This window comes from Acomys minous, assembly GCF_964271855.1.
Source record: "Acomys minous genome assembly, chromosome: 12".
In the NCBI taxonomy this organism is placed as follows: domain Eukaryota; kingdom Metazoa; phylum Chordata; class Mammalia; order Rodentia; family Muridae; genus Acomys; species Acomys minous.
This window is the reverse complement of record NC_140493.1, coordinates 13,324,725-13,338,111: the sequence shown is the minus strand read 5'-3', so window position 1 is coordinate 13,338,111 and position 13,387 is coordinate 13,324,725. Positions and strand designations below refer to the sequence as shown.

General features: G+C 51.0%; 1 protein-coding gene across 2 annotated transcripts; it reads right to left on the bottom strand.

Moving 5' to 3' along the window:
- Window positions 1–3,530: 3,530 nt before the first annotated feature.
- CPT1B (carnitine palmitoyltransferase 1B) lies at window positions 3,531–13,218 on the bottom strand. Of its 2 annotated transcripts, none has more exons than XM_084802926.1 (19): window positions 12,845–13,218; window positions 12,205–12,364; window positions 11,740–11,879; window positions 11,269–11,446; window positions 10,918–11,019; window positions 10,174–10,311; window positions 10,010–10,087; window positions 8,868–8,975; window positions 8,707–8,791; window positions 7,980–8,175; window positions 7,493–7,678; window positions 6,933–7,038; window positions 6,736–6,852; window positions 6,239–6,403; window positions 6,023–6,157; window positions 5,779–5,931; window positions 4,913–5,026; window positions 4,254–4,346; window positions 3,531–4,074 (listed from the first exon to the last, which is right to left on the bottom strand). In XM_084802926.1, exons 2-19 carry the CDS (start codon window positions 12,343–12,345, stop codon window positions 3,991–3,993), a joined length of 2,319 nt encoding a protein of 772 aa, XP_084659052.1. In that variant the 5' UTR covers window positions 12,346–12,364; window positions 12,845–13,218; the 3' UTR covers window positions 3,531–3,990. The 2 variants fall into 2 exon arrangements, with proteins under 2 accessions (XP_084659052.1, XP_084659053.1); XM_084802927.1 differs by lacking the exon at window positions 12,845–13,218 and adding an exon at window positions 12,650–12,825.
- Between the last annotated feature and the right edge of the window lie 169 nt (window positions 13,219–13,387).

Here is a 13,387-nt window from a genome sequence, read left to right as displayed (position 1 = left end):
TGGAAATTCCCTGTTCAGTTTTTCCCACACTGGCTGAACTACTGTTGCCGCAAACCTATTGAAACCCTGATGTTTCCTCATAGAAGGTGACATAGGCCTCATGAGAAAAAAGTCTGTTCAAGTATTTTGGAAGCTCAAGGATGAATCTCTAACATGGAGTGTAGCCTTGTTTGGTTGTTTTTTTTGTTTTTGTTTTTGTTTTTTGAGACAGGGTTTCTCTGTGTAGCCTTGGCTGTCCTGGACTCACTTTGTAGACCAGGCTGGCCTCGAACTCACAGAGATCCACTTGCCTCTGCCTCCTGAGTGCTGGGATTAAAGGCATGCGCCATTACCACTTGGCTTTGTTGTTAAGGTTTTAATGACTATTATAATAGTTGTTATAAGGAGGCTAGATCTTTCTCAGCTTTTAATTTATAGTCTAAGAATCTTTGAGACATTTTCATACATTTTTCTCTTTTCTTTCCTCTTCCCTCTCCTCCTTTTTAAAGAGAAAGGGTCAAGTAACTCAGACTGGCCTCAAACTATGCAACCACAGGCACCATCTAACTTGGTTTACATGGTCTTAGGGACCAAGTCCCGAGCTTCAAATATTCTAGGCAAGCTTTCTAGCAGCTGAATCACAGTCCCAGCCCTTCACAGGCGGTTCTTACAGCACTAACATTTTAACTTCTCATCTAATCACTCTATTGCTAAAAAAAAAAAAAAATTAAAAAAATAAAAATAAATGTGAATTACAGGGCCAGGAAAATGGCCGAGCAGGGGTGCCTGCTGTGACGCCTATCAACCTGACTTCAATCCTTAGAACCACATGGTGGGAAGGAAGAACCAGCTTCTACAAAGTTGTCCTCTGACTGCCACACACATGCATGCATGCACTCACCCACACACATAGATACAAAATAAATAAGTAATCATTTTGTGGCTGGAAAGATGTCACGATGGTTAAGAGCGCCTGTTCTTGTGGAGACCCTGGGGGTTTGGTCCCTAACTTCCACTTGGCTCACTGTAGAAGTAACATACTCTCCTGGCTCAGTTGTTGTCTGGGAGGCTTACTGCCTCCTTCTGCTAACCTAGGCCTGAGATGTTTTCAGCCTCTGAGACTTACTGATTAATGAGCTCACCCTTACTACTTCTTTTTGTGCTCTGGGCTGGCTGGTTCAATTCAGCTGTTCTGCCTCAAACTCTTCTCCCAGCTGACTCATTCAGTCTGGCTTCTCTCTCTTGGCCTTGAATTGCTCTGCTTGGCCTCAAACTCAGCAACCTGCTCTAATCTTCTGGCTCCTTCTCGTTCGCTGGCTCCTTCTAGTTCTGTCTTCACCTGAGTTCCCTCTCTCTTTGCAACCCATCTCACTCTTACTGTCCTGGTTAAAAACTGCCTCCTCACTCTGTAAAACGGCCTCTTGAGTAGCTTCCCTTTCTTTTCTCTTCTTGTGAGAGTTGGGTGTATCCTATTCTGTCAAATCCTCTCTGATTTGTCACCTTTTCTGCCACTCAATTAGACATCACTGTCAAACATTGGTGCTTCCTTCTACAAATTAACTTTACCTTCATTTGGGACTAAAGACATGGACCACCACCAGGACCTAAGCTTTTCTTTACCAGATACTTGCTCTATACCAGGCTGGCCTTGAACTCAGAGCTCTTTGTTTCCTGGAGTAAAGGCGAGTTTGTATCATGCAGACCTAGATCTTTGGATGCGATCTCTTGCCAGAGCAGCCATGTTCTGAATGAACATTCCTGTATAGCACACAATCATTTGTAATTCCAGTTCCAAGAAATCTCACACCCTGACTTCCATGGTCACCAGACACACTCGTGGTACAAGCACATGCATGCCTGTAGTAAAACACCCATACACATGAAATAAGTCTAAAATGTTTTAATGTAATTTTGTTTTTTTGCCTTTTTTTTTTTCTTTTTCGAGACAGGATTTCTCTGTGTAGTCTTGGCTCTCCTGGACTCACTTTGTAGACCAGATTAATGTAATAGTAATAGTTTTTATTTTTTGTGTTTTCGTTTTTGTCTTTGTTTTTTGAGACAAGGTTTCTCTGTGTAGCCTTGGCTGTCCTAGACTAGCTTTGTAGACCAGGCTGGCCTCGAACTCACAGCGATCCGCCTGCCTCTGCCTCCCGAGTGCTGGGATTAAAGGCATGCGCCACCATGCCCGGCAGTAATAGTTTTTAAAAGTGAGCTATCCATGAGATCCCATCAGGTTTGTTAGTCCTATCTTTGACAGTCTCAGCATCCCACATTTCCAGTCTGTGTACGTCCTGTCATTTCCTCCACCTCTGCCGTCATCACCACTGCCTCTAGACAGGCCTCCTGATTCTCCTATGACTGCATCCTATTTGTTACACCCTCCTGGTTGGCAAGAAAAATCTGATTCCCTTTATTTGGAGAAGACAGAATCTGTTCTTCAAGCGAGGTCTGCCTGGCCTTCCTGCTCTCTGACTTTAAAGTAGATGCTGGGCTATCGTGTGCTAATCCTTCACAACAGGTATTTCTCAACACACCCCCGTGGCTCTTGGTTTGTCCAGGAATGTTCTGCCTTCAGATTTGAGACAGGAAAGAACAGGGCCTATCCCTTTCCCCTGTAAGTTGGCAGCCTCAGTTAAAAAGACCTTTTTACCACACTCTGAAACTGTGCCCTTCCATTTGTCTGTCCCTCTATTTACCTTCGCCTGAACAATAACGGACATTTGGCTTACCACGTCATGGTCACCTACACGTTTAGTTGTCATCTGTGTCCCTTACTGAAGGCCTTGGGTGCCAAAGGAAGGGCTGTTTGCTAATTTTGGTCCCTGGTGGTTCACTTGCCATGCACACTACAGGCATCCAGCAAACACTTGCTAAATGGGTCATTCCATAAATAGCCTTGTGTCCATCAGCTGCACTGTCCCTTTCCCATACCAGCCTCTTCTCGTAGTGAATTCTGTATAGGCAGAGAGAGTATCCTGGTTATTGCTCAGTTTCCAGAACAGGGTCATATTCGTGCCCAACAAACATGATTTGTAAATCTGACTTGTTTGTGGGTTCTTAACACCTGGAGAGCGCAGAGTCTGAATTCATTCAAGCATGCAGCAGTAGTTACTGGGTGCTTCTTATGCCTTCAGGAAAGATTATTGTTGGCTCACTCTTTTTGTTTCTTTCTTTGACAGGGTTTCACTCTGCAGCTCAGACTACCTTTGAGTTTTTTGGCAATCCTCCTGCCTCAGCCTGCTAAGTGCGAGGCAATACTATTTCAGAAGTATTGATGGCAAGTCTAAATGGTATTGAGCCATCATGCCCAACTTGGTTTCATATTATTTCAGCAAGACAGTGAGACTGAAGTGGCTTGTCGCTGCAGGGGACCCAGTGTGACCTTACAGAGATGCTCACCGGACACCCTGGCCTCAGGCCTGGGAGGGTGCCACAGGCTCTATAGGCTTGCATCTAGCCCAGATTGGTACAGAAGGTGTGCCAAGGAAAGGAGTAGGCAGGTGGGCCCCACTCCCTGGCAGACAAACAGAAGTAAGTCCCATGGAACAGGCAAAGGTTCTAAGGTAAGAATTTATTCCATGTGCACCTGAGAGGGTGGGCAGTGCTCTCAAGGCCAGCATCATTCAGGGAAGGCACATATTTCAAAGCAGGTGAGAAGCCCCCAGGAACACTCCCCTGCCACCATTCTAGTGTGAACTGGGGCACAAAGAGGGCCTTATAGTTCTCTAACAAAACATAGGCACCTGAGGGCTGAGAGAGAAATTATACAGCCTTATTTTTTATTAGCATCTACCAAGACAAAAAAAAAATCTCAAAATCAAAATCCCCTCGCCGCTCCAATCCCACCTCCAACTGGGCCCTCAAGGAGCAGTATCTGCCTGGGCACACTTGCCGCCAGAGCTGGCTCAGAACTGGGCATGTGTGTATGCCACCCCTTATGCCTGTGACCTGGCCACAGGCCTCTTCCTCCAGCAGGTGGGGACAAAAGGGCAGCCGGTATTTCTCTTGTCCTCAGCTGTCAGGCTTGGAAACTTTGAAAAGATCAGCGATGTCCAGCAGTGCTTGGCGGATGTGGTTCCCAAAGCGCTGGGCGTTCTGAGGGGAACTGAGAGCTTAGACACACTTTCAGGACACTTCCCACCCGTTTGTACCCACTGTACCCACAAGTGAACTCTTGTGGTTCTAACAAACCCAGAGATGGAATGTGCTTCTGGGCTACCCCAGGGAGCAGCTCTTTTGGGGACCACCCCCAGATGGGAGCAGGGGAGACTCACCGTCTCTGAACTTGAGAACTTGCTGGAAACATGGAAGAACATAGTATTTTCTCCTGCGATCATGTAAGAAACCCCATAGCCATGATCTGCCACCTGAGGACAAGAAGCAAATGAGACCCCGAGCCAAGCTGACGTGTCTTCCCTTCCCACAGACCTACAGGAGGACGTTCCACACTGGATGCTGCCTTCCTGAGACCAGCCCACACCCTCCTAATACAGGATGTAGTATGCAAGCCAAAGGACTGTGCCTCTACTCCTGGTTCCTCGAAAGGATGCTGCCGCTGTGTCAGGGTTCTGGGCCTCACATTTCCTCAGGGACTCATACTATAGATCATCTCTGGCTCTTTCTGTAACCATCTGTAGCCTTCTGACAGAGTAGCTCGTGGGAACAGTTCTCCTCAGGCGAGTGCACTTCTGAAGGGCCCTTGTCCCCCTGGAGACTAGCCTTGGGCATGGTGATGGCTCACTGGCGATGCATGTGAAATGGGTTAAGTCCTAGTAGCTGCCTGCCTGGGCCAGAAGTTATCACTTTACATTCACACAAGTCTTCTCTAAATAAAGTACTTGCACCCCTACGGCATCTGGTTGAGGCCCTGCACCCCTAAAGTGAGACTTCAGGGTCCTAGCGCTACCAACCACCATCCTTCTGGGGCACTCACAGGGCCAAAGCCACCTCCAGCACCCAGATGGTTGGGGTACTGATTTGGGTCAAACATGCGGATCTGGAACTGAGGAATCTGGCTGGTGGAGAGGCTCCAGGGTTCTGAAAGGACCTGTAACAGGAAAGTGGAAGCCTGTCAGACATGGAGCACTCAGTGTGCACCTGTCCTACTGATAGCGACAAAGAACTACTTCAATATAGACGCTATCAGCCAGACGTGGTGGCACACACCTGTCATCCCAATACTCAGGAGACAGAGGATGGAGGATCCTCCATGAGTTCAAAGTCAGCCTGGTCTACATAGTGAATTCCAGGCCAGCCAAGACTACACAACAAGACTCTGTCTTAGATAAACAAACAAGACAACACAAAGCACAGACTTGGCAGTGGTGTCACATGCCTTTTAATCCCAGCACTCAGGAGCCAGATGCACATGGATCTCTAAGTTTGAGTCCACCCTGGTCTACACAGTGAGTTCCAGGCCATCCAGGGCTATCCAGAGAAACTCTTGTCTCAAAAACCAACCAACCAAAACAAAAAAAGCAAAACAAAACAAAACACAAGAAGGCACTACTTGAGGGCACAGAAATGGACATGTGTGGTGCTGGAGTTCCCTAAGGGAGTTTGAAAACCTCAGCATCTGCATAAACTCTCCAAAGCTGCCTTAGTCCCATCTGACTTGCCCCGCCCTGACCTCTGCCCATTTTTACTCTCCTCAGGCAAGTACTGTCACCTTCTGGCAGAGCACATATTTGTCGGCTTTCCCTCATAAGAACATTAATTCCACAGAGCCCTATGGCAAGAAGACCTTGCTCTGGGCCTAAGGGCAAGAGGCCAGAGGTCACACCCAACAATCTCACTGACCTCAGCCAGGAAAGGAGAGCTGACTCCTAAGTACTTGGAGACAACATAAAGACAGAAGAGGTGCCTGTCGATCCCAGCCCCTGTCATGGCGAGGCGGTACATGTTCTGGTGTTTTTCGGAAGCTTTCCGGAAGAGATTTTGGAGGTCTTCTTTCTGGGGATCAAAAGCAGAGAGGTGAAGTAGGCCTGGCCCTTGAGGTAACTGGGTGAAGGAGGAAGAGGAAGTGGGTGAGGGGAGCACTCACCGTATGGGACCCCTTCATCATGGCCTTCACAAAGGCTGTGGACTCACTGGTACAGGACCGCACCGTCTCAGTCCGCCCCTCTCGGAACATTCTTGTCATTGAGGCCTCATAAGTCAGGCAGAACTTGCCTTTGTCCTGGGGTACACAGCAGGGTGAATCAAGCAGGCGGGGCCCTGAGGAGGCCCTGCACACTCAGCCGCCCTCGGGAGCTCCTACCCGGAAGTGAGCCAGCTGCAGAGCAATCTGCACGAAGGCGTCAGGGCTGGTGCGGCACTTCTTGATGAGGCCTTTGCCAAAGGGTAAGAATTGGAAGCAGTATAACTCCACGTCATCAGCCAGCGCCTTGGCTACCTGGTACGAATTCTCGATGGCTGCCCGACACTGCCACGATGTGGAAAAAGGGTCAGTGGAGGGCAAAGTCCTCTGAGGAGCCCTCTAGATCTAAGAAGGTATGAAATCTAGGTGACAGATGAAAGGCAGAGTCAGCCCAACAGCCTCAGGGGACACAAAGGACAGTTTGTGAGGGCTCAGCATGAGGCCATGCGGAGCCTGGTGGAGAGGAAGGCACTGCCAGGCGCTCTATGGACATGAGCCACGGGTCTCAGTCAGCCCTGTGGTCTCTGCTTCCCTTGTGGCCCACATGGCACCCTGAGACACTCTTGTTCCTTTGTCCTGAGGGTGAGACCCGACCCACTTGACCCTAGTCCACATACCCGCTCAGGAATGTCCCACTGCAGTCGCTGAGGAGGAGCCAACGTCTTGTTTGGCTCACCCACGCAGTGTCCAGTCTCCGTGTAGCCCAGGTGAAAGGTGTCAGTGCCCAGGACAAACTACAGGGATAAAACCAAACTGAGAGACAAGCTTCATTGCCAGGACCTGCCCTGAAGGTCCCCCCTCTCCAGGCCTTTACCTCCCAGAGGTGTCCAATGATGGGGGCATCGGCCCATGAATGTTCTGTGTTGAGGCCCAACAGACCGTTCTTGAAGGAAATAAGAGTGAAAGATTTGTCGAACCACCTGTAGGAGTAGATCAGGGTAGACCCAAAGCTTGGAAATTATACAGATCTCCCATGCACAACCCTAACCCTATACTGCTAACACACATGATCCATTTCTATTGTTTTTTTTTAATTATTTAAGTTACATTTGTGTGTGTGTGTGTGTACACACATGCCTGTGTGGAGGTCAAAGATAATTTTCAGGAGCTGGTTCTTTCCTTCCACCACGTGGGTCTTGGGGTTTGAACTCAGGTCACTGGGCTTAGCAGCAGGTACCCACTGCCTACCCCTCAATCTTTATTCTTAACCTTCAACGTCCAACCTTAACTATTACCACCTTACCCCAAATAAATGCTACCTGCCCATCAACCCCGAAACAGACTTCTGCTTTAATCTAACCCTAACTGCTAGCCTATAATTCTAACCACTGAATTTTAACTCTAACCTCTGACCCACGAGTCTGGGGCACATACCTGTTGTGGCAGTTGCCATGCAGCAAGGCCTTGCCACAGAGGCTAAGACTGGCCTCGTCGTCAGGGTTGTAACAGTGGGACTCTTCATCCAGGGCCACAAAGAATGCAGCACGCTCGATGGCGTCTAGAGAAATCTTGTTCTTGCCAGAGCTAAAGAAGCTCTGACGTGCCTCTGCCCACTCTACCCTGGGGACACGGGGCAGGAAAGCAGTAGAACCAATGTGTAGGGGTTTTTTTGTTGTTATTTTTAAGTCAGGGTACCTCTTAGGATCTGCCTGAATCTGGAGACAAGGTGAGGTCGGGCCACTTGGGTACCCTGAAAGCTGTCCTCTGCCCTTACCATTAGTGCCCTTCACTGTGCATTAGGTGCCTATCCTTGGATGCACCTCTGGCCCCCAGTTCTAGGATGGAGGTGGGGGTCAAACTTTTCTTCTCATGAAGCCTTGAGCCTGGGCCTGGACAAGCCCTTCCCACAGGCCCTGGGTACCTTCCTCCTGCGGTGAGCGCTGCCAGCTTCTCCTCCCCAGGCTGAGGCAGGGAAGGGTCATCCAGGATTCTCTGGAACTGCATCTCCAGGTCTCGGGGCTTGAGCAGGCGAGAGCCCTCATAGAGCCACACCTTGAAGAAGCGACCTTTGTGGTAGACGGCCACGTGCCTGCTCTCTGAGAGATGCTGTAGCACATCTGTGATGGAAGCCGGTGAGAGGCTGAGGCGGGGCCTCAGGGACCAGCCAGTTCCCCCTCCCGAGCCCAGAAAGGGCCCACCTCTCCCACACAGGTGATCCCTGCAGACTCTGGGTTGCCTCACACCTGACCTGGGCCTTCCTTTATCTAGGGGTAGATTTCTACACTAAGCCAGTCCCTGTGGCCCTAGTGAGTGCTCCTGTCTCCTCTTCAGGCTCTGAGAGGGATGGCTTGTCTTCTCTCGAGTTCCACCACACTAGCAGTGCTTCTCTCATTCCTTTTGACACATGACTACCTTCCTAGGCACTTGGAGGCCCAGGAAGGAGAGCCACTATTCTGGACCCCTCTGGGGTCCCAGCATCAGCACCGAGTCTGTAAATAACAACTACCCAGAATCTCTCACAAACTGACCACTTTTCACAAATTCATGACCCTGAGACACTGGAATGCTTAGAGACAAATAATAGTTGGGCACCTAGCTGGCATGGCAAGGACTTCCTCTTCATGGGTGCCTGGCTGTAGCCCCAGTACCTGTCTCTTTGCCTGGGATGCGCGTAGTGTTAAACATCCTCTCCATCTGGTAGGAGCACATGGGCACCATGCCCAGTGCCATCACCTGGGAGGAAGGCCCAGCATGGCTTAGATTCAGCCCTCTCTTTTTCGCCCCGCCCCTTAACCCTGCTGTCACTCACAGGCTTGATCTCTTCACGGTCCAGTTTGCGGCGATACATGATCATAGCATGGACAGCGTTTCCCAGGCGTGCTGCTTGCACATTTGTGTTCTTGATAAGCACAAAATCCTATAGATGGAGCAGAGTCTGTAGGTTGGGCACCTCTGTCTGGGTGTCACCCGAGCCTCACTAGCCTGAGGGGACTTCTTCAGGGGCCTGAGGTATTTATTGTATGCCCTGTCTATGTTCCATCCTACGTCATGTCAGGGTGATCTTCTGGAAATGTATAACCAGGGTTGAACCTTGAGCTATTCTCTGCCCATTCACACTCTGCTTATTTTCCTTCAAAGGGGTTCTCCCACAAAACAGCAACAAGAAACACAAATCTTTGATTCTGACAGGCAAAAAGTTGTTAGAAAGATGGTTTGTGGATGAGGGGAATTCCAGGAGGCTAGCAGGGTATACTTTGGACAGTAAGAGAGGTTGGATACTGTGCAGCAGGAAGATCAGCTACCTGTCCACAGGTATATGGTGGAGACAGCAGTCACATGAAGTGAGGCAGACAGTGACTTCCTGAGTACTACAAGAAGCTGGCATTCATCCTGTGGTCTGGCTCCACAAAGGGACAAGGGCAAAGTATTTTTAAAAATTTATTATTTATTTATTTGTTTTTTTTTTTTTTTGAGACAGGGTTTCTTTGTGTAGCCCTGGCTGTCCTAGATTCACTTTGTAGACCAGGCTGGCCTCGAACTCACAGCCATCTGCCTGCCTCTGCCTCCCGAGTGCTGGGATTAAAGGTGTGCGCCACCACGCCCGGCTGCAAAGTAGGTTTTTATGAAGTTCTCTGAAAATAGTGTCAAGATAGCTGAGAACCTGTGCCTGAGAGGCCAGAGGGGGCAGGGAGTTAGGAAGCAATGGAGCAGCTAGCCTGAGAAAGTCAAGGGCAGTCTCAGAATTCTCTCTGGTGTCAGGATCCCCTAGGCTGGCTCTGGACTGCTCCTGTAGGGTCTTTCCTCCCTTTTTCTTTCCCTCAGGCCTCACTCCATAACCCCCACTCACCCATGGAAACGGAAGCAAAGGCTCTGGGATGTCATCTAGATCCTTGTTCCAGAGCTGGGGACAGAGCTGGGCACACAGGAGCCCTAGGAGGCTCTGGTTCTTACCATGGCATAGTAGTTGCTGTTGACCATGAGGGGACTCCTGCCTCGGAGGTAGACGTACTCTTCCCACCAGTCACTCACCTGCGGACCAGAGGGCTGGAGGTCAGAGTGGAGGGAGGGATCTCAAGAACACGCGGCTCAGAACAAGGCCGGGAGGGCGAACTTACGTAGTTAGTTGCCCACCATGACTTGAGAACCAGGTATTTCTGCAGTCTGGGGGCTGTCTTGTCCTGGAATTCTTTGGCCAGTGTCTCCATGCGGTAATATTCTTCATCATCCAACAAGGGCCGCACAGAATCCAGGTACTGTCCAGGCAAATGATTAACAAAGATGGCTACCTCCATCCCTGTCTGTCTGTCTGTCTGTCTGTCTGTCTGTCTGTCTGTCTCTTCTCTCTCTCTCTCTCTCTCTTTTCCCCCAAGACAGGGTTTTTCTGTGTAACAGCTCTAGCTATCCTGGAACTCGCTCTGAGGACCAGGCTGGCCTTGAACTCATAGAGATCTGCCTACCTCTGCCTCCCAAGTGCTGGGATTTAAAGCGTGTGCCACCGCCGCCACCTAGTCGCTTCCTCCATCTTAACCTTCTCACCACCTCTCCTCAACCAGACCCCCCGTTCTTCTCAGGCCAGCTATTTATTGAAAACAGTCCTGGGCTGGAGAGGTGGCTCAGCGGTTAAGAGCGCTGTGTGCTTTTCCAGAGGAGCCGGGTTCAAATCCCCGCACCCACATGGCAGCTCACAACTGTCTTTAACTCCATGATCTGACACCCTCACACAGACACATGTGCAGGCAAAACACCAATGCACCTAAAATTAAAACGAACTTTTAAAAAAGAAAAGAAAACAGTCCTTGTAGGTTTGGACCGGCCCTCCAAATCTAGGATTCTGTGCTCACTGGCACTCGGGCTCTTACCCTGTGAACGGTGGCTGGCACACTGGGAACAGGAAGCTTAGGCAGAGAGGTCTGGAAGCTGTAGAGCATAGGTCGCCTGCTGGACAGGAGGCGAACACAGATCTGAAGGTACAGAGCACAGTGTTGGGGAAGAGCCAGCAGGAAGAACGGACACAAACTAAAAAAAATGAACCGACTGAGACCTTCAGACACCCTCCCCCCCACGGCCCCCTCACTCCGGCTCCTTTAGGGCAAACCCATGCACCCGGCACTGATGTTCAGTCCGCCTTTCCCTGCTTCCTCAGAGCCCCGAATAAGGGTTCCTATGATCTCAGGCCAGATGCCTGCTCCCCACCCACTGCTGCTGCTCACAGCCCAGATCTTGGTAGCATGGCTGGTCTTGGTGTGCATCTCAAACATCCATCCGTGGTAGGAGAGCAGCAGCTTCAGGGTTTGTCGGAATAAGAAAATGCCTGTGGCCCAGACTCCGGTGGAGAAGATGACCATGCTGAGAAGTGTCTTCGTCTGTGGGGTCCCATAGTGGCCATACCTATTTGGAGGAGGAGGAGGAAGTCTTCAGGATATCCCTTTGGGGCCATCCTGCAGGGAATGCTGATTGTAGTTGATGGCTACGAACTCTCTTAGGGGAAGAAATGGAAAAGGAGCTCTCTGGGTGCGTGCATCAAATGCAGACTGCTTTGGAACTGAGAGATGGTAGCCCTGGGAAAGGGCCCCTTGGCCACCAACAGCTGCTTTTCTGGATCTGTCCAGTACAAGAATGCTGGCCTTGGGAACGGATCTGACACCGTTCTGCCTGAAACTGGTGTCTTTCAGAGGCCTTACCTTTCAGGGAGGTATCTCTGGATGCAGCGGACCAGCCCCATGGAGATATCCACCTTGCAGTAGTTAGACCCAACTGTTGCCATGACAACAACCAACCAGCTGGTGGGGCTGCCAGGGTACACACCCCTAAGGATGCCATTCTGTAGGGGAAGAAACAGGCATCCTTGCGGAGTAGGAAAATGTAAATTAGGCACCTGGGAAGTCTTGAGAAAGGGCGCCTGGTCTTTGCCTCATCCATTCACTGTGTTCTTTCTCCACACAATTACACTTATGTATATATGGCCCCACCACAGCATCATCCTTCTGACTTCTGCACTGCTGGATGGAACCTATCTATAACCAGCAGCAGTACTGCTGGCCAAAAGCAGAGACAGACGCTGTCAATGAGACTAACTGCTGACAGCTGGCCTAGGCACTGCTGGAAAAAAAAAAAAAAGAGATCCGGAGGACCACCTGTGCCCACACCTTGATTCGAATAAGGCGTTTCTTCCAGGAATTGATTCCAGACAAGTAGATGTGTCTCACAGCCTCCCGACTGAGCCGGAAGTCGACCCCGTCCGGGGTCACAGTGAACTGGAAAGCTACTGCCTGGTGTGCTTCCGCCATCCTGGGGGTTAGTCAGAACCTAAGAGTAGGGGTAGACAGTGCTTAGTGTGCCCAACCCAGCCCCGCCCCCGCCGGCCACCTCTAGCTGAGGCTCCGCCCTCCCACTGCCCCATCTGGTCCTCGCTCCCCACCCCCCTTCGCCCCCTCCCCTATGCGACCACCCCCCAAACCCGCCCGTGGCCCAGTGCTACGGCGCCCCGCTGGGCCTTTCCAAGTCTGGTCAACCGCCGCCGCTGCTGCCGAACCCTCGTGGGGGTTCCGGACAGGCCCATCTGCAATGCTGCAAGAGTCGGGCTCCAAGTACCCCAAGGAGAGCGAAGGGCGGCTTGGGGTCGGGGAAAGACGCTCAGGGAAGGGAAGCGGGCCTGGACAGCGACTAGGTTCGGATGCTCCCAGCACTGTCCTCGCTGGGAAAGCTCGGGTGAGATTAAGAGTGAAGCGTTGTGGGATGGAATGCCTCTGGGTCCGGCTGGCCTCCCTGTGCTGGTCCCCGACTCACAGCTCAGGTTTGCTTCTGTCGGTGTATGGGTCTGGCCACTCTGGCCCGTGTCCCCGCGTCCTTCAGGCCTGGCCACCCCTGCCCGGCCCCGCCCTGTTCTCACTGGGAACTTGACACCCACTCCCAAATTGGGGTGGGGAGAAAACAGATATGGGCGGAAACCAGAACCCCGTCCTTTTGGGGGCCCCCCCCCCCCCCCCCCGCCTAGGAGGAGTGGGTAGGGTTCTCACAAGCCTGCAGAAGGTCTGGGGAATGGAGGGTCTCACGTGAGCGTGGTTGCATCAGTGCTAAATATAGCTGAATGTAGGGAAAAGGTCACCAGGAGTCAGCTGTGCAGCCTGTTCCCTAATTCCAGGGCTCAAGGTTGGCAATCCCATCCAGGGCCCAGCTGCTGCCCCGTCCCTCTCCAGTCCTCTTCCCCCAAGTCCCCTTTCTGTTAGTTCTAAGCCCAATCTTCAGTATTTGTCACTTCTAAACTGGAGCCAGGGAATATTATGGGATAGGAGATCTCAATGAGTGGAACCGACTGCTCCCCCATCACTT